Genomic DNA, 18,358 nt, shown 5'->3' on the forward strand with positions numbered 1-18,358 from the left:
AAGACCAAAGTACTGATAACCTGATGGCAACAGCAATAGTAAAGAAGGGATGACTCATTTAGAATGATGGTTTTTGTTTTTGCAAAACACCTGAAATTTTACTCATGGTACAAAAGTATTTAATAAGCGCCACATCGGTACAGAAAAACGCACAGCCTACAGCTAGCTCATCCTTTAAAACCAGAACAGCCAAGTGAAAAGTCAGTAGAGATTCTTATTTTTACTTGAAAAATAAAAATAAAAACAACAACAAAAAAACTAAGGTACACATTGGGAATTGAACTACTATAGTATTTCTTTCTAGAGAGGTGACATCCATGTTTTCTGGTCAGTAATGTTCTATCAAACATTGTACTAAACCAGTGTACTAAATCCAAGCAGACAGATGACCAGTAAAGCTGTTTGCTATCTCCTACTGAGCTAGACCAGTGGAACACTATCTTGGTAAGATGATTTTGACAGCAAGAAGGAAGTGCAGAGCCCCTACCCCAACAGAAAACCTAAGGAGCTGTTTTACACAGAAAGGGTTTTAAGCAAACCTGCACAAATACTAACATGCTCTAAGAAAAGGAAACCTTTTAGACTACTTCCAGCATACATTCATTGGTGCCCAGTAAAATAGGAACACCAACATAGAAAGCATTTTTGCTTTCATAGCACTAACAGCTAAAAAGCACACAGCAATATAATACTTTGATCTTGAAGTGGGTAATCATGGATGTTCCAAGATTATATCCACTAGGTTAGCCTGAGTATTCATCTATAAAAATATGTTTTCAAAAACATAAACGAGTTATAGAAACAATGGGAGTACATCAGGACCAGTAGAAGACAGTGAAATGATACAAGGACTGTACATGTAAGACTAGGAACTGATTTTCACAAGTACCTTTTTAAGTAAAGGACAACTCTAAGTCGATTCCTACAGCCAAGACTAGCTGTGATAGTAGGAGTTTCAGAAATCTTGAGATGGGCACCTAGCTTGAGTTAAACCCTAGATAAATACTCCCAGTCAAAAAGCCCATTGAGGCTGCAGGACTGAAACTCTGACCCATGTAAAAAGCTATGAGTGCACAAAAAGCCTGGCGGGACATGCAAGGCCTGCTGGGCCAAGAGAGTTGGTGATGGGGGGTTCTTCCAACATGGACACACCAACACGTATGCTGGGGAAGTGCCCCCCAGGTGGAATGCTGGACTTGGGCTTGGTGCAGGAGCCAGACTCAGAAGCTCCTGAAAGAGGTGTCTACTCAGGTAGGAGTACTAGGGTTACTGAAGACAAGAATGTGTCCCAGGAAGGTCAGGTCATTTTCTTCTGACCCATCAATACTTAACATTAACGAAGAGTTGCAGAACAGTCAGTCATTCCAAGATGTATTCTTCTGACATCATTAGCCAAAGCCTCTCCCAGTCTATTGGGCTGGTGATGTCTAGAAAGATCCCATTACCTGGAGGTGGGACCTACGGCCGCAGATTGTTCTGGGAAGCTGTCACAGAAGATTTGCACAATGAAGTCACCACTAAACCGCTGCTTAAGTCCAGTCCCCGGCCTTCTTTTTCCTACAAGAGAAGAGAACAACTTTAAGAGGCAAGAGATAGAAAAAAGTCCTTTCTAGCTCATAACAGGGAAGGAGGTGTTCAGGGTGGGCCACCAGGGAGAACACAGGAAGAGGGAGTATGTGATTTTGCATTTTTATTCAGAGCTGGTCACTCTTTAAAAATGCACCTCTTGGGGACTTCTCTGGCGGTCCAGTGGTTAAGACTCCACACTTCCACTGCAGGGGACATGGGTTCAATCCCTGGTCCCTTGGTCGGGGAACTAAGATCCCACATGCCACGAGGCGCAGCCAAAAAAACAAAAGAAAAAGACCTCTCTTCACCGAAAAACATTTCTTTTTCCTATTAAGAACCTGCATTCCAAGAAAAGCAAGGCAATTAGACCTGATTTTTGGCTTTGTCCTTTTGATTATTTAGGGACCCTATAAGGTGCCTGGGACCTGTTTCACCAAAACCATGAGAATGTAATTCCTTGTAAGGGTCCCAGGCCCCGGCCAGCAGAGGACAGCAGCTCGCTCTGCTGACACGTCACTCACTGCTGGGCTGATACTGGCCAGTCTTACAGAGAGGAGCACAGGGGGTGGTTTGTGCTCGACAGGTCTACTTGGAACTTTCTAAGCGGTTCACTGTGACTAAAAAGACAAGGAGAACTTACTGCTCTATAGTCCAGAAACATTTCTTTAAAAGCCAGAAAATCCGTAAACGTGAGCAGCATGTCGAAAATGTCACCGGCCACTTCATCTTTATGGTGCCTGCAAAAGAAAAGGGTGGCTGCTTCGTGAATGAATGATGACACAGACGTCTCTTGGAGATTTCCCTCAAAGGTCTGGAGGGCCTCCCACCCAGGACCTAACCAAGTGCTCTAAAGCTTGATATTCAAGCATTGAGGAAAACAATGGGGAGGGGTCTTCTTTCAGAGTTGAGGAGGAGGAGGGTAAAAAGAGGTAAAAAAGCAGAGCCAAGCTCAACTCACTGTAAAGTTGTAGTGAAAGCCGCCATGTTAAATCCAGGAATCCGCTCCAACAGCTGTTCTTCTATATACTTTTCTACCAAAGAAATCTGTAACAGTGGAAAGGATCTTGGTCAGACTGTGCTTTAAGAAAACAAGGCTTCTCTTCAGAAAGCCTGTCCTCCAGCCCTTTGAAAACATTTCCTAAGAGCCTATTCTGTGTGCCTGGCTCCCTGCCGAGTGCTGGGGGCACCAAAGAGAACCCAAACCCAGCTCCTGTCCTCAGTGAGCACACCCCGTGCCCTGGCCCACCCGTGGGAGAGGCATTTGCAGGTAATTACGATGTAACAAGAGGAATGCTCCAAGGTGGGTAGGGATAGGGAGCAGAAGGGCTCCCACTCCCCACGGCAGGAAGTGAGGAGTGAAGTAAGTGGGGGCTTTTCTGCCTGGGTAGACGGAATCTGTGCGGAAAGAACATACAAAAAAGCATACAGTTGGAGGTAATCGCAGGTTCCTTAAAAGCTGAGGCTTGGCTTAAGAAACCTTCATCGACTCTGCCACACTTCTGTGTTAAGGGAAGAAAGTCCTGGAGGCTCCAACCTCTTCTCGGACAGATGAGATCATAACAGGAGGCTGCACGAGGCCTTGGCATAGTGCAAAGACCCTAGGGGTCAAGAGTCGAGGTTCCTGGGTTCTAATCTTGGTTTTGCCACCAACTAGTTAGTGATCTTGGTCTTGGTTTTCACTTTTATCTAACAGTCATGCACACCTGACTGGATTATGTAGTAGGAAAAAATAGTGTGTGAAAGCCAAAAGGTCAAAAGTATGTAAGTGCAAGGTATGGTGAATCCACACACTGTAACTGAAAGCAGGATTATGATAAAGCCAAACATGTTTTAAAACAGAAGACGAAGTCATTAAATATTTGGAAAACAGCCCCAAGAACTGTGCAGAGGAAAACAACAGGAGATGAAGACTAAATCAGATTCTAATTAGACTTCCCGGCAGGGTGCTGATGGCAGATTTTAGAAGTTGAGCAGATTTCAACATCATTTGATCCTAAATTCATAATTTAAAGAAATCCTAATCTCCAGTAAGAGAAATAGGAATCCACTTACATATTCATTAAAAATAGGTGTGTAGGCGAGCTTATTCTCTTCCGTGTCTTCAAACTCCTGGTAGTACTTGTCCATGAAACTCCTCTGTAACAACTGGAACTCATCATCTGAACCGCAATAGGAAAAACGTACTCTTTTTAATGGAGACTAAAAACCATTCTGATTTCTAAACAGGCAGGAAGAAATGTCAGCAGAACTGCTTTATGGATGGCCAGTCTCTAGGAGGGGAAAGCTGAAGGTGTTAAGCGTACAGTTTCGCGGCATGAAGAGCCTTCACGCTGCTGTGCAACCACCACTATCCTCTAGTCCACTTTAATCAGAGCCACACAGGGTGGCTTGGGAACTCCACAAAGGGTTCTCTTAATATAATTTCAGCAGCAGTGGTGTAAACAGTGTAGTGATTAAATGGATGGGCTCTGATAGAGGCTAGACTACCTGGGTTCAAATCCCACCTCAGCCACTTACAACTGTGTGACCTTCGGCCTGTTACTTAATTTCTCTAAGCCCCACTTTCTTCATCGGAAAAATGAGGATGATCAGAGTACCTATCCTATAAGATTTGCCAGGTGGAATTTAGATGAGAATTCATGTATAGAGATTGGTTCATAGCAAACATTAAGGTTTACAGTATTTAGGATATTTTAACAACCAAATAGAATATAACTTCTAAAAATAAAAGGAAAGCTTCAGGGGCTTCCCTGGTGGCGCAGTGGTTGAGAATCTGCCTGCCAATGCAGGGGACACAGGTTCGAGCCCTGGTCTGGGAAGATCCCACATGCCGCGGAGCAACTAGGCCCGTGAGCCACAATTACTGAGCCTGCGCGTCTGGAGCCTGTGCTCCGCAACAAGAGAGGCCGCGATAGTGAGAGGCCTGCGCACCGCGATGAAGAGTGGCCCCCTCTTGCCACAACTGGAGAAAGCCCTCGCACAGAAACGAAGACCCAACACAGCCATAAATAAAATAAATAAATAAACATAGAACAAAAAGCTGTTTTTAAATAAATAAATAAATAAATACAATTGATGGAATAGTATTAGGATATATTTAAAAAAAAAAAAAAAAAGGAAAGCTTCATAAATGACCTAGACTTTGGAATAAATACCCTGGGCTTTCCCACAGCACACAGGGTACTCATAGAGGCCAAAAGAAAGTATTCCTCAGCATTCCCCAGAAATCCTCAGATCCACATGGGATCTTAACAGTGAAACATCTGCATTTAGGAGTTAAGGGTATGAACCTTTACAGGACCCGAAGGTATAAAAACTTGGTCAGTGATTTTTCACTAAACAAGACTAAGAAATACGGCTAGTAACACCAAACAACAGTGTTCTTTTCCTAATTCTCAGAAAACTTAAAGTCAACAGACAAGATTTTCTCAAATTTTTCTCTCCCACATATTTGTTTTAAATGGTTGGTGCCTATTACTGCTTATTACTTAGCAGGACTTATGGATGCCAAAATGAATCCACGAATTCGAACTCAGAACCCAGCTGAAGTATGACATCTTGTTCCTCATGGACATGTGTGCTATGGCTATGGTATTTTTTAATTAATTAATTAATTTTTGGCTATTGGGTCTTCGCTGCTGTGCGCAGGCTTTCTCTGGTTGTGGCGAGCTGGGGGCTACTCTTCCTTGCGGTGCGTGGGCTTTTCATTGCGGTGGCTTCTCTTGTTGCAGAGCACGGGCTCTAGGGCACAGGCTTCAGTAGTTGTGGCTCGTGGGCTCAGCAGTTGTGGCGCAAGGGCTTAGTTGCTCTGTGGCATGTGGGATCTTCCTGGACCAGGGCTCGAACCCGTGTTCCATGCACTGGTAGACAAACTCTTAACCACTGCGCCACCAGGTATAGTCCCAAAGGCTATGGTATTACACTGTGCTTTATGTCACAAAACATTAAAACTCAAGACTAAAAATTGATTTTACTCTCTGAAATAAACTAGGTTAAGATTTTCTGAAGTTTTGCCAAGAGCCCCATAACTTCAAGGTGCCCCATTACCTGAATAAGTCCCTTCAGGGGACTGAATCTATGGTTACTAGTTACTTAAAGGAGTAGGGGCTGTAGCCTGTAAAGCAAAGCACAGTAAGGCTTACTTTGTATTACAGTACATTACATTAAACATTACATGCAGCTTCATGTTTTCTCTCTTTTTAAAAATTAAGTCTCCAAATGGATTTCAACGTCCTTAAAAGCAAGGGCCTAAAACCTAAAAAGCACAGGCAAGGAAGCTTACCCATGATAATGTCTTCTAAATATCCAACCACAGCATCAAATTCTGCATCAGAGGCGGAAGAGCTGAAAAATACGCCTGGATTAGGAGCTGTTTCAGATAATTCCTCTTTTTTTCAAAATGTATTATGGACATTTTCAAATGAACTTCCCATCAACTAGCTTCAACAATTAATAATGATTACTGTCTAATTCAGCAATGCCACACAGAAGAAAACACATTTGACACATCTGTGACATCAAAGTTGAATGCAATGGCTCCACTTTCAGAAAACATGATACGATACAAGGACTTACAAAAGGAACAAATAAAAGGAGCAAAGGCTCACAGCGGACATGTTAAGGCTCCTCGCATTTATTTCCTTGGGGTTCTACTCACCGCATCTTCGCTATCACCCCACACCAATCTGTTTGCGGGCGGGCGTAAACTTGGTGCGGTTAAGACACTGGCCGGGGGAGGGGGGCAATTAGAGTCCCTGGGGGTAGTGGTGGTGGAGGGTCTTCTGACCCGTGGTCGGGCCTTGGCAGCTCAAACTCGCCAGGTTTTGCTGACGACCAAGGATTGGAGGCGAGGGGCATTGTGACAGAGGCGTGTATCATCGTATGACACCGCACTGCACTCCTGTCCTCCAGGCCTGAGCCCTGCGGTCGTCGCGGCAGCAGAATCAACCGCGGGAACTGGGGCGGAGTCTTGTTGGTCTCCCACCCACACCGGGGACACTGGTTTCACAGGGCGGAGGCAGAGGCCGAGGCCAAGCGCCGGCAGCTCCGGCCTTCAGCCTCCCGGGGTCGGGCGGCGTCACTCACAAGGACAGCGCGAAGCTCTCTTCCTCTAGGGCGTCCATCGCCGCCGCCGCATCCACCGCGCGCAGGGCAGCGGGCCCGCCGGCCTTCTACCCCGCCCGAGGCCCGGGCGCAGCCTCCGCTCTGCTCCGCAGAGCCCCAACCGGCATCGGGAAGGTCTCGCAGCCGAGGCCTCGGCCAGCTCACGGCCCAACCGAGTAGCGCCTGCGCACGACTCCCCGGCCTCAGGCTCCCTGGATGCTGCCACGCGCCGGCCGGTCCTCCAAGCCCTGCCAGGCCACGCTAAACCGGCCGCTGCCGCCTCGGGGTTCCGGCGTCAGTTACCGCCCCCCGCCTCCCGTCACCATGGCCTCCCCGACCCTTCCACCGCCTCTGGGCTCCCAGTAGCCAATCACAGGCGTGCGTTGCCCAACGCCAGGGGCGGGGCAAAGACAGGGAGAGGAAGTGAGGGAAAGGGATGGAGGGTCGCGAACGGAAGTTGGACCTCTTTGAGCAGGTCAGGGGCTCTCTGACGTATACTCACTCTGTGGGGCGATTAAATCTGACGTCGTCCACATTTTGAAGAGGAAGGAATCCAAGCCCAGAGAGAGCCTCGATTTCCTCACTTGCAACTTGGAATGAAGTACAAGATTTAAGATGAAGCTTAAGTCGTTTAAAGCGGGTTTTAAGAGCACTGTAAATCGAAAATCTCTTGAGAGCCAATCCCTTAGCTTTTGAGCCAGATAATGCAGACCTCTGATTTGAGAGACAGTCACTCCCTCTCGTGGAAGGATCGCCCCACCGCAAGAAGTGGAGGTCTTGTAATTTACATCATAAATATAATATTCACATCAAAAAGATTATTTGGCACTAACTGGTTTCTTGGGTAATTAGGCAAGATAAAAGTTGACAGAACCACTTTGAGCAATTACATCACGTGACTTTGCTCCAGGAAAAGTCCCCCTCCAAAACTGACAAATTTTGCAAAAGGATACCCTAGATCTGTTTTCTCCTGATTGGATCACTAGACATTGTGTCTCTTCAGTTGCATTTTATTTTTTTTTTATTTTTTTTTTTTTTATTTTATTTTATTTTTGGCTGTGTTGGGTCTTCGTTTCTGTGCCAGGGCTTTCTCTAGTTGTGGCAAGTGGGGTCCACTCTTCATCGCGGTGCGCGGGCCTCTCACTATCGTGGCTTCTCCCGTTGCAGAGCACAGGCTCCAGACGCGCACGCTCAGTAGTTGTGGCTCACGAGCCTAGTTGCTCCGAGGCATGTGGGATCTTCCCAGACCAGGGCTCGAACCCGTGTCCCCTGCATTGGCAGGCAGATTCTCAACCAGTGCGCCACCAGGGAAGCCCTGCATTTTATTTTTTAGCCAAATGTCTGGTACATGTCTAGAGGAATTTTAGGTATGGCTTAAGTTTGATCTGTGGGTCAGATGGCTAGCCTGAATAAATTGACATTTTTGAATGGACATAAAATAGATATCAGTGGGATGTGGAACTAAAAATGGTTACCATGACACAGTTGTATCCAGGGTGAGATCAATTCTCAGAGGTACTACCTCTGCTTACCACCAAGTAGAAGGCAGGCATCCAGAAAGGTTTGCTGAATAACTGGACCGAGTTCTGTAAGTCAAACACAGGTCACACAGCTCAAGGCAAACTCAGCAAATTTCCTCATGACCTACTTTCTCTATAAACCACACTTACTTCTGCTGGACTAAATGAACTTGCCCACACGTTCTACTGCTAATACATATACGGGATCAGAGCAGAGGAGGAAACTTGATTTCATCTATTCTGGTTATCTAATGCTGTTACAAGCCACCAGAAAACTTACTGGCTAAAAAAACTCAATTATTTTGCTCTCTAGTCTGCAATTTGGACAGGACTTGGTAGGGACAGCTAGTCTCTGTTCCACTTGGCATCAGTTGGGGCAGCTGGAATGGGGCTAGAGAAGCCTCTTCCAAGAAGCTTACTCATGTGGCTGGCAAATCAGTATTGGCTGGGGTAGCTCAGTTGTGGATGTTGAACAGAGGACCTGGGAGGTGGGGAGTGGTCACCGTTCCTCTCCACATAGGTCTTCCCATGGATGCTTGGGTTTTCTCACACCATGGCAGCTAGGTCCAAGAGCAAATATTTCAAGAGACGGGAAGTGGAAGCTGCCAGTCACTCAATGGCCTGGGACCGGAAACTGGCTCAGTATCCCTTCCACTGCATTCAATTGATCAAGCAAACATAGAGCCCACCCAGATTTAAGGGGAGGGGGCAGAAATTTCATTTATAGATGGGAGGAATGTCAAATAATTTGTGGCCCTGAGTCCACTTCACCATCTCTGGCTCTAAGAACAAATGGGAATAAAGAATAATAGGTACCCACCTATTCAGGCATGTGCCAGATACGGTGCTACACATTTAAAAACACATTGTTTCCTTTGAAAATACTTGAAACCCTATGAGAAAAAACCCCCAAACTCTAAAAAGTATTATCTCCATTTTACAGATTAGGAAACTAAGGTGTAGAAGTTAAGTACTTGCATACAGGTGATAGGCGGCATAGTGGGGTTGGAACCTGGGTCTGCCCCACTCCTAAGAGCCTAACCATCAAGTTATGTATGGTCCCAATCCCCGAGTTGTCAAATAATATTCCTGGAAATCAGAACATGATGTTTTTCTGCTGAAAACAGAATGGCGGACTTTTTGTAGAAAAATAGAGAATTCACTTGTATATATTAAATATTTTCTATTAATAATAATTTCTTCATTTTGGGTTGGCATTAAGAATTGTTTTATGTGACTAAATAGCAAGAAAATGGACAATCTTGGAAACTGCTGATCTTACTTAGTTTTCTTGGTTACATAATCAAGATGGTTGAAATTCATGCAAAAGTCATTTTCTGCTAATGAAATTGTTTTGGTTTCTGTGATTGAATCATCATCCCTGGCATTCTGCAAATGGCACCATGACTTTATCCTGCTCTATCAATATCATTCAAAAAACACAGCAATTCTTAAAATCTTTTTGGCTGGAACCCCAGGGGCATTTCCCCAATGACTCACTGGAGAAATTACTACAAATTACCTATTTTTCCATCTACTTTTTTCTCTCTCCACTGAATTTACAGACCACTTTTACCTACCTCTCTGCTGGACTACTTCAAAGTCTCCCTACTGGTCATATTATTTCCATTTTTTGCTTGCTCTCTATACTGTGGCGCCCCGCCCCCCTTCCAACCCCACTCCAATTCCATTCTCCAAATAGAAGCCAGAGCCATCTTTTAAACTTATTCATCAAGGCATAGTTCCATGCTTAAACTCTTTTGCTTTCTATCGCACTTAGGATAAAATACAAAATCCTGAACATGGCCTTCACGAGCAGTTCCCTGACCTCTCCAACCTTGGAGCACGCTTTTCTACCCACTCAGTTCCTACCTTACTAGTTCAGGGTACTTCCATCTGATCCTGGGGCCTACTGAGCTCCTTTCCTCCTTAGTTAAGGCCTTTGCCTATAATGTGTTCACCTAGCTACCAGTCCTAGAAGCCTGTCCTCAGTCTCTCTGCCTGGCTACATCCCTAGGTCCTACTTCCTCCTTTTTTTTTTTTTTTAATGGACTTATGATTTTATTTATTTTAAATTTATTTATTTTTGGCTGCGTTGGGTCTTTGTTGCTGTGCGCGGGCTTTCTCTAGTTGCAGCGAGCGGGGGCTACTCTTCGTTGCGGTGCGCGGGCTTCTCATTGCGGTGGCCTCTCTTGTTGTGGAGCATGGGCTCTAAGACTGCAGGCTTCAGTAGCTGTGGTGCACGGGCTTAGTTACTCCGTGGTATGTGGAATCTTCCCGGACCAGGGCTCAAACCCGTGTCCCCTGCACTGGCAGGTGGATTCTTAACCACTGTGACACCAGGGAAGTCCCTCCTCTAAGCTTTTACTAATATTACTCCTTCAGTGAGTTTTCTCCCTTTCCCCTCATCTAAATTAGGTTCCTCTTGTTCTTTCTCAAAGGCACCCTATTTTCTTTCAGGGCACCAAAAATTTATTACAATAAAGAGAAATATAGTTTTCTCCCCACTACCAGACGTCAGCTCCACGAACAGATCTGTTTTGTATACCATATAGGTGCAGAGCCCAGAACATATTAGGTGTCCAATAAAGGTTTGCTGGATGAATAAGTGATTAACCTTGTTTCTTAATTCTAATACTTGATTCTGTCCTACCCCGGAAAGTATAAACCTGAGAGTATAATATCTTGGAACCTTAGCAGCAGGCACCAATGAAAGTTGTGAAATCTTAGTCAAAAAAGGCAACAAATGTTTTATTTCTTCAATGCAAATTACTGTATTCACCACAAGCTAAAGAAGAGAACATTTATATATATATATTTATATATATTTTTGAATTTACGGAAGACTAAAGACATGGAAAAAATCCAGCACCCCAACAAGTACGGCCAGGAAGGAAATCAGCTCTGTAATAGGACAATTTAATGAACTACAAACAAGAAAGGGTGGGAAAGGAAGAAAAAAATGTGCATTGAATTTAAGACACTGTAAAACTCAGAAGACATATTTACTATTCAAGTATAAACTCAGTAAGGACTTGGCATAAATTGAAAGGCAGCTGCTGAGGTACACCATTATAAAATAAGTTCTATGAATTTACAATTCTACCTTCCAATTTTCTGGGAGAAAAAACCAAACTCTTGAAGGTCTTCACCAGAGACCCTGAGAGGGAATAACACTTTGGATGAAGACATAGTCAACAATCCATGATTGAATTTACTATTCAAAAACATGTATTTATTTTAAACAATAGGAATACATGCTCTCAGACTGTCCTCTAAGAGTTTTTGAGACTATTGGTTCAAGAGTTGCAAAGTATATTACTTCCAAAAACAATACTGATTTAAAAAAATTTTTTTAAACAAAAAACAGAGAGAGCTTATTTGATGGTAGCTTAAAAATACCCTAAATACCAAATTTTCTCCAGTCTAACATTGTGATTAATTTAAGAATTCCTCCTGCATTGTTAAAACATTTTTTCCTCACAAAATGTGGGTACTGAAATTGGATAGAAACACCATGAATGTGAAAATACCACCAATTTTCTGCAGTTAAAAAAAACTAGAATGTTCTTTGGAATCACTGAAATATCAAAAATTTGGGTTTTTTCCTACAGTCTGTGCACCTTCTTTCAGGCCCTCCGCGTTGCTTGTAGTATTGACCTGTGTGATTCTAGTTTCATAGCTTCAAGTCTTGCAATATCCATGCTTAACACACCGGTGGCTCTCTGACCAATGGGAAGTTATGCTTAACCCAGAAACGCTGTCATTTACTTCTCCATAATGACTTTTGCCCAAAATAAAAACTTTAGAATATGAGACAAAACATCCTGTTTTAAACAATCAAATGAACCCAACCTGGAGAAATCCGGTGTGGTTTCAGCACTCAGGAGGGCATTGTCTCCTATTGTTTCTCATGGAAGTACCGCAGGCCTAGCTGTTAGCATGCAGCTTTCCTTGGCCTTAAAAGGAATTTCTCAGGGCTGGCAAGTTGGGTTAGATTCTAGGAGAATTTTGTCTTTGACAAACTATCGTTTTTTAGCATAAAATCTGGCCATGGCTATAAGTTTCAATGTGCGTACAACTGATTAGAGAATTTTTTTTTTCTTTGTTTTTCTTTTCAACATTGGCTGGAATTGAGTAGAAGTAAGTCCATGATGCCTCTTCACGTGTGTCATGAAATATGAGAAATCTGTCTGACTCTAGACACTATTTCTTTACGACACAATGGGCAGGTCTCCAGTTGCAAGGCACAATCCATGCACAGGTCACTGAGGAGAAAGACATAAATGCCAGTTAGGTCAGTGCTTCAAAAGGTCAGACTGACGATCTGCTGACTCCACCTAAGATGTTAACAAGCATGTTAACTGAAAGGGTAATAATCGCACATGGCTAAAACAAAAAGTAAATATATAAACAGCAAGTCTCTCTTCCATTTCTGATCCTCAATCTTCCTCTTCTGAGGAATAAGTTAGAAGTTCATGTGCATTCTTCCAGAAAGTCTATATGTACATAGCCTATACATACAGATGTATACAAGTAGGTAGAGATACAATGCTATTTTTTCCCAGACAGCTAGCCATCTATCCCAATATCATTTGCCGAATAGTCCTTCTCTCACCACAGATTTGACATAACGCCTTTATCATATGTTAAATTTTTCTTTGTAATCAGTTCTATTTCTGGGCTTCTGTTCCATTGTTGTGTCATTCTTTTCACATACTGGGACAAAACTATTAACCTTTCTTTAAGTATAGTTGATTTACATTATTGTATTAGTTTCAGGCATACAACATAGTGATTAAAATTTTTTATAAATTATACTCCAATTAAAGCTAGGGACTTCCCTGGTGGTCCAGTGGTTAAGAATCTGCCTTCCAGTGCAAGGGACGCAGGTTTGATCCCTCGTCGGGGAACTAAGAGCCCACATGCCGCGGGGCAACTAAGCCCTAGCGCCGCAACTACTGAGCCCTTGCCCCACAACTAGAGAGCCCCCGTGCACTGCAACCACTGAGCCCTTGCACTCTGGAGCCCGCACGCCACAACTAGAGAAGCCTGCGCGCCACAACGAAAGATCCCGCGTGCCTCAATTAAGACCGGATGCAGTCAAAAATAAATAAATAAATACATTAAAAAAAAAAGATATTGGCTATAGTCCCTGTGCTGGACAATATATCCTCGTAGCTTATTTATTTTATACATAGTAGTTCGTACCTCTTAATCCCCTGCCCCTATCTAGCCACCCCCCCTCCCCACTGGTAACTGCTAGTTTGTTCTCTATATCTGTAAGTCTGTTTCTGTTTTGTTATATTCACTCGTTTGTTTTATTTTAGATTCCACATATAAGTGATAACACACAGTATTTGTCTTTCTTTGTCTGACTTATTTCACTAAGCATAATACCTTCCAGGTCCATCCATGTTGTTGCAAATTTAACATTTATTTTAATATATTTTAAGATGTGGTAGGTAGGGTTGGTCCTCTCCATAATTCTTCTTTTTTAGAATTTTCTTGCCTTAGTATCATAAACTTTTAAGTTAGCATTTCTATTTCCAGAAAAAAAATAAAAACAACCCCAAAACCCATGTTTTCCTTTTTATATGGACCAAATTAAACTTAGAGTTTAGGGAAAACTGTCACCTTTACGACACTGAGAGGTCTTCCTATCCAAGACCAGATCCAGTTATTCAAGTCTTCTTTACATTCCTCGGTAGTTTAAAAGTTTTCTTCAGATAGGCAACCTATATTTCTTGGAATGTATTCTTAAGCTTTTTTTTTGGCTATTGTAAAAGGGACCTTCAAATATTTGTTCTAATTGGTTGTTATTTATATATAGAAAGCTATTGTTTTAAGTTATTTTTTGTAACCAGCTAGCTTATTCAATTGTCACAATGATTCTAATAGACTTTTAGTCAATTCTCCTGATATCTACCTATGTAATCTATTATCTCCAAATGATGATTTTGCTCCTTTTTCCAGTTTTAATCCCTTTTCTCTTTCTTGTCTGTTTTAGCTTATACAATGCAAGTCACAGTGCTGATAGCAGGCATCCTTGTTTTGTCCCCAGCATCTCTTGCAATTCTTCCAGTGTGACACCATTAAAAAGATGTTAGTGTTCGGCTGAGATATATACATCTTTTATATTGCTAAGGAAGTATCCATCCATTCTTAATTTATACTATTTTATTCCCTACATCCATTTCTGTTTTGCAGTATTCCATCCATTTGGGACGGATACTGAATTTTAACAAATACCTTTTCAGCATTTTTGGAGAAAGTGTTAATTCTCTGCTCCACTGTCCCTTGGCCTATTTGGGAAATTATATGAATTGATTTCCTATATTGTACTAACCTTGCATTCCTGAAATAAGCCCCCCTTGGTTGTGTTGCTGGGTCCTATTTGGTAATAATTTATTTAGGATTTTTAGGTTTATATTCATAAGTTTTCTTTCCTTTTTTAAGATTTTTTTTGATGTGGACCATTTTTAAAGTCTTTATTGGATCTGTTACAATATTGCTTCTGTCTTACGTTTTGGTTTTTTGGCCATGAGGCATGTGGGATCTTAGCTCCCGGACCAGGGATTGAACACACACCCCCTACATTGGAAGGCGAAGTCTTAACCACTGGACCACGAGGGAAGTCCCACATAAGTTTTCTTTTTTTGTGTGTTTTGTCAGCTTTTCATATGATTACGATGCAGGCTTTGTAAAAAGAATATTGTAGTCTTCCTATTATCTCTGTGGTCTCGAGAAGTTTAAACAGAATCTATCTATTCTCTGAAAGTTTGAAAGAATTCACCTGTGAAACCATCTGGGCTTAGTGCTTTTAGCAGCGGAGGCAAAGGTAGCTTTGATAATCATCTCAATTTCTTCTATGGTAACAGGAATGCTTAGATTTTCAGTCTCTTCTAGGGGTTGGCTCATGTCATTCCGTTTAGCCAGATTTCTCTTCTTAACCTCTACCCTTCTAAAATTGTTGTTGTTGCTGAAAGTGGAGCTAAATTTTCTTATAATTCTTTTATTTCCTCTTCCAACTCTGTTTTGGATATATCTAGGAAGGAGACTGTGGTCATACTTAAGATACCTGGTTCTAAGTTTTTAGATTTCAGCCCTCTTTCATGAGCCCTTATTGTGCACAACACCACCAAGAAGGGCCAGAAAGCTCAGAGATGAATAAGCCCAGATCCTGAGGCGTTCCGGGCTAGAGAGTTGATATAGAGGAATAATCACAGCTGGAGTCATTGTGCCTTTCTTTCAGAAGAGAGAGTGGTATAGCTAGTGGTGAAATGAGATAAACTCACTGCATGTATGTCCCTTACCAGACGATTAGATAACAACACATTTCATAAGATGGCAAATGTACAGAGGCAGAGTCAGGGGCTCAGGCTGAGTCAGACCTGGGGGAGACAAACTGGGGTCCATCACTCCAGGCCCTGGACCCGTAGGCAACCTGCTAGCTAAAGCTATGTCAAGAATAAGAGCAAGGCAGGGTATGGGATGTGATGAATTACAGGGAGCTGGCCTGGAACATCAGCATAGGTATTGATCATATACAGTCAGCACACATGCCTGGGCTAGGCCAAGGCCAGCACACTGCCCAACTCCTCTTCCCCTTTCTAACCTTAGTTGGGATGGTCTTTTTAGGGACTGTCTTACTTGCTGCTCTTGCTGATGTTTTAGACACTCTGTTCTATAGGATCCAGGCTGCCCTTATCTCATACAACTGAAATGTGGTTAGATGGCAGGGAGGTGCTGCCATCTCAGTGCTTAGGAGGGTGAATAATAAGTAAATGAGAAGGCTCTAAAACTAAAAGGGATTTCCCAAGAGGCTCATAATTAGCATTAAACCTTCTACATTTTGTGAATAAAAACTGTGTTTAAACTATAGTGTTGAGTAAATTAAGTAAAACAAAAACAGGCCTTCCATATCAAGCAGCTGCTTCTATTTCAGGTACTTTCTGGAAGACAGCCATGTACTACTTGGCAAACTCTAATTCCTCATTCAGCCCACTTTGGATATTATAAACCTTGATGAACAGCTATGGAACTGGTAACACTGTAAAAAGCAATTCAGGAACAGGATGAAACTTTGTCTAATGTAATGTACAAAAGAGGAAATGACCAAACAAACCCTCTTACCTGTGTCCACATGGCTTCAATTGTGTGTCTGCTACCTCATCGCAACACAGGGAGCAGCAGTTTTCCCGGATACTAACTTGCTTCAACAGAGCAAGACGCCTGTGCCTGAGTAGAAAACACAGTTTGAAACTCATTTTGTCAACAAATAAATGGGGCCTCTTAGCAGTGATGCATACGAAGTGCCTTGAAAATGCTCTGTACATGTGAGTCTACCATGTATTCCCTAAGCTTTGTTCAGTAAAGTTTTCACACAAGACATCTCATTTCAATCTTACAATGATTTTCTAAAATAGAGAATGAAGGAGGCATGGTCATTCCCATTTTACAAAGAAAAGGGCAGGAAATGATTTGCATAAGGTCACAGACAAGGAAATGATTTGTATAGGTCAGACACAGTAAACAGATTCAGGAATAAAATTTAAGTCTTTTGGTTCTAAGTCCAGTGCTCTTTTTATTTTACCAGCAAATTAAAAAAAAATTTTGTTTATCTATCTATCTATCTTATCTATCTTATCTATCTCGGCTGTGCCGGTTTGGCACTCGGACTTCTTGGTTACGGCATGCATGCAGGATCTAGTTCCCTGACCAGGGATCGAACCCGTGCCCCCTGCATTGGGAGTGTGGAGTCTAACCCACTGGACCACCAGGGAAGTCCCTACCAGCACATTTTAATGTTTAAAGTCACACATCTCTAAGTGTTTGAGGAAACGCATAGAGCATTTCTCAAGAAAAATGCACACACACAATTTTCAAGGTGTTTATGACAGCTCATCATAGTCACCCTGGAAGTCCAGACACCTCGGGTTAGAACCCTCGCATTATACTTTCACTCAGCTTGGAATGGAAAAGCAGACATGCAGAACTGCTCTGCTGAAGGTACAGCCTGATGGATGGGCAAGAGAAACAGGAAACAAACATTCGTTCAATTCACATAAGGCCTTATTACGTGCCAGGCACTGTTCCAAGCTTTGGAGATTCAGCAGTGAAGAGAGGACTAAAAAAATATCCCTGCCTTCAGAGAGTTTACACTCCAGTGGGGGTAAAACAGACAATAAATCAGATAAAAAAGTAAGGTATGCAGAATTTTAAATGCTAATGAGTAGTGTGAAGAAAAAGAAAGCAGGGAGGAGAATAAGGAGTGTGTATGTGAGAGGCAGGGAGTTATAATTTTAAATACGGCAGCTAGGGAAGGTCTCACTAAGATGACATTTAAGTGAAGACATGAAGGGAGTGAGAGAGTGAGCCTTGTGGGCATCTTGGAGAGAAACTGTGATTTATGATAAAAAATATATTTTGTTTACATCTGCATTCCTGGCATAGATTCCTAAAACCCTCGACAATTCATAAGTTAAGAGACCTAGAAAGGTCTTTTGTTCTGTTAATGAGGCGGCTTTTAAAAAGCCCCCTAGGTACCTAAGGATGGGACTGGGAACCAACCAGGTGATAAGAAGGTTGGAACCTTTCAGTTCGCTCCTCTCTCCTCTGCCCCACCTCCTGGGATGGGAAGTGGGCTGGAGACTGAGTTCAATCATCAAAGGCCAATGATTTAATGAACCAGCCCTGTGTAATGAAGCCTCCCTACCAACCCAAAAGGACAAGGTTCAAAGAGTTTCAGGGCTGGTGAACAAGTGAGAGGCAGGGAGATTGGCATACACAGATAGCCCGTTCCTGAGTTATATCCTATTATAATAAACTGGTAACCTAGTAAGAAGTAAACTGCTTTCCTGAGTTTTGTGGTGGTAGCTCTAGCAAATTAATCAAACCCAAGGAGGAGGTCATGGGAGCCTCCAATTTACAGCCAGTTGGTCATAACCTGGACTTGTGACTGGCATCTAAAGTGGGAGAAAAGAGCAGTCTTTGCAGGACTGAGCCCTTCACCAGTGGGATCTGATGCTATCTCCAGGTAGACAGTGTCAGAATCGAGTTAACTGCTCAGTGGTACTGGAAAACACACATCAGAACATTCTAGTAGCAGGAAGCATTGCGACAGCAGAACATTCTAGTGCAAAGGCCCTGGGGCTACAATAGTA

The 18,358-nt window shown here is 42.8% G+C and overlaps 2 protein-coding genes across 3 annotated transcripts in view; both read right to left on the bottom strand.

The window, feature by feature from the left end:
• Positions 1 to 194: 194 nt before the first annotated feature.
• On the bottom strand, positions 195 to 7,028 carry ARL2BP (ADP ribosylation factor like GTPase 2 binding protein). Its single transcript, XM_007167555.3, has 6 exons — positions 6,655 to 7,028; positions 5,852 to 5,913; positions 3,622 to 3,728; positions 2,528 to 2,613; positions 2,210 to 2,306; positions 195 to 1,557 (listed from the first exon to the last, which is right to left on the bottom strand). Exons 1-6 carry the CDS (start codon positions 6,690 to 6,692, stop codon positions 1,459 to 1,461), a joined length of 489 nt encoding a protein of 162 aa, XP_007167617.1. The 5' UTR covers positions 6,693 to 7,028; the 3' UTR covers positions 195 to 1,458.
• A 3,890-nt stretch (positions 7,029 to 10,918) lies between these two features.
• The window catches only part of RSPRY1 (ring finger and SPRY domain containing 1), a 47,356-nt gene continuing 39,916 nt past the window's right edge, over positions 10,919 to 18,358 (bottom strand). For both annotated transcript variants that reach the window (XM_007167556.2, XM_057535034.1), the window contains exons 14-15: positions 16,329 to 16,433; positions 10,919 to 12,460 (exon numbers count right to left, since the gene is read on the bottom strand). In XM_007167556.2, the coding sequence (XP_007167618.1) occupies positions 12,364 to 12,460; positions 16,329 to 16,433 (202 nt within the window). In that variant the 3' untranslated portion in view covers positions 10,919 to 12,363. The remainder of the gene's footprint in view (positions 12,461 to 16,328; positions 16,434 to 18,358) is intronic.

The sequence above is a fragment of the Balaenoptera acutorostrata genome, chromosome 19 (genome assembly GCF_949987535.1).
Source record: "Balaenoptera acutorostrata chromosome 19, mBalAcu1.1, whole genome shotgun sequence".
NCBI classification, from domain to species: domain Eukaryota; kingdom Metazoa; phylum Chordata; class Mammalia; order Artiodactyla; family Balaenopteridae; genus Balaenoptera; species Balaenoptera acutorostrata.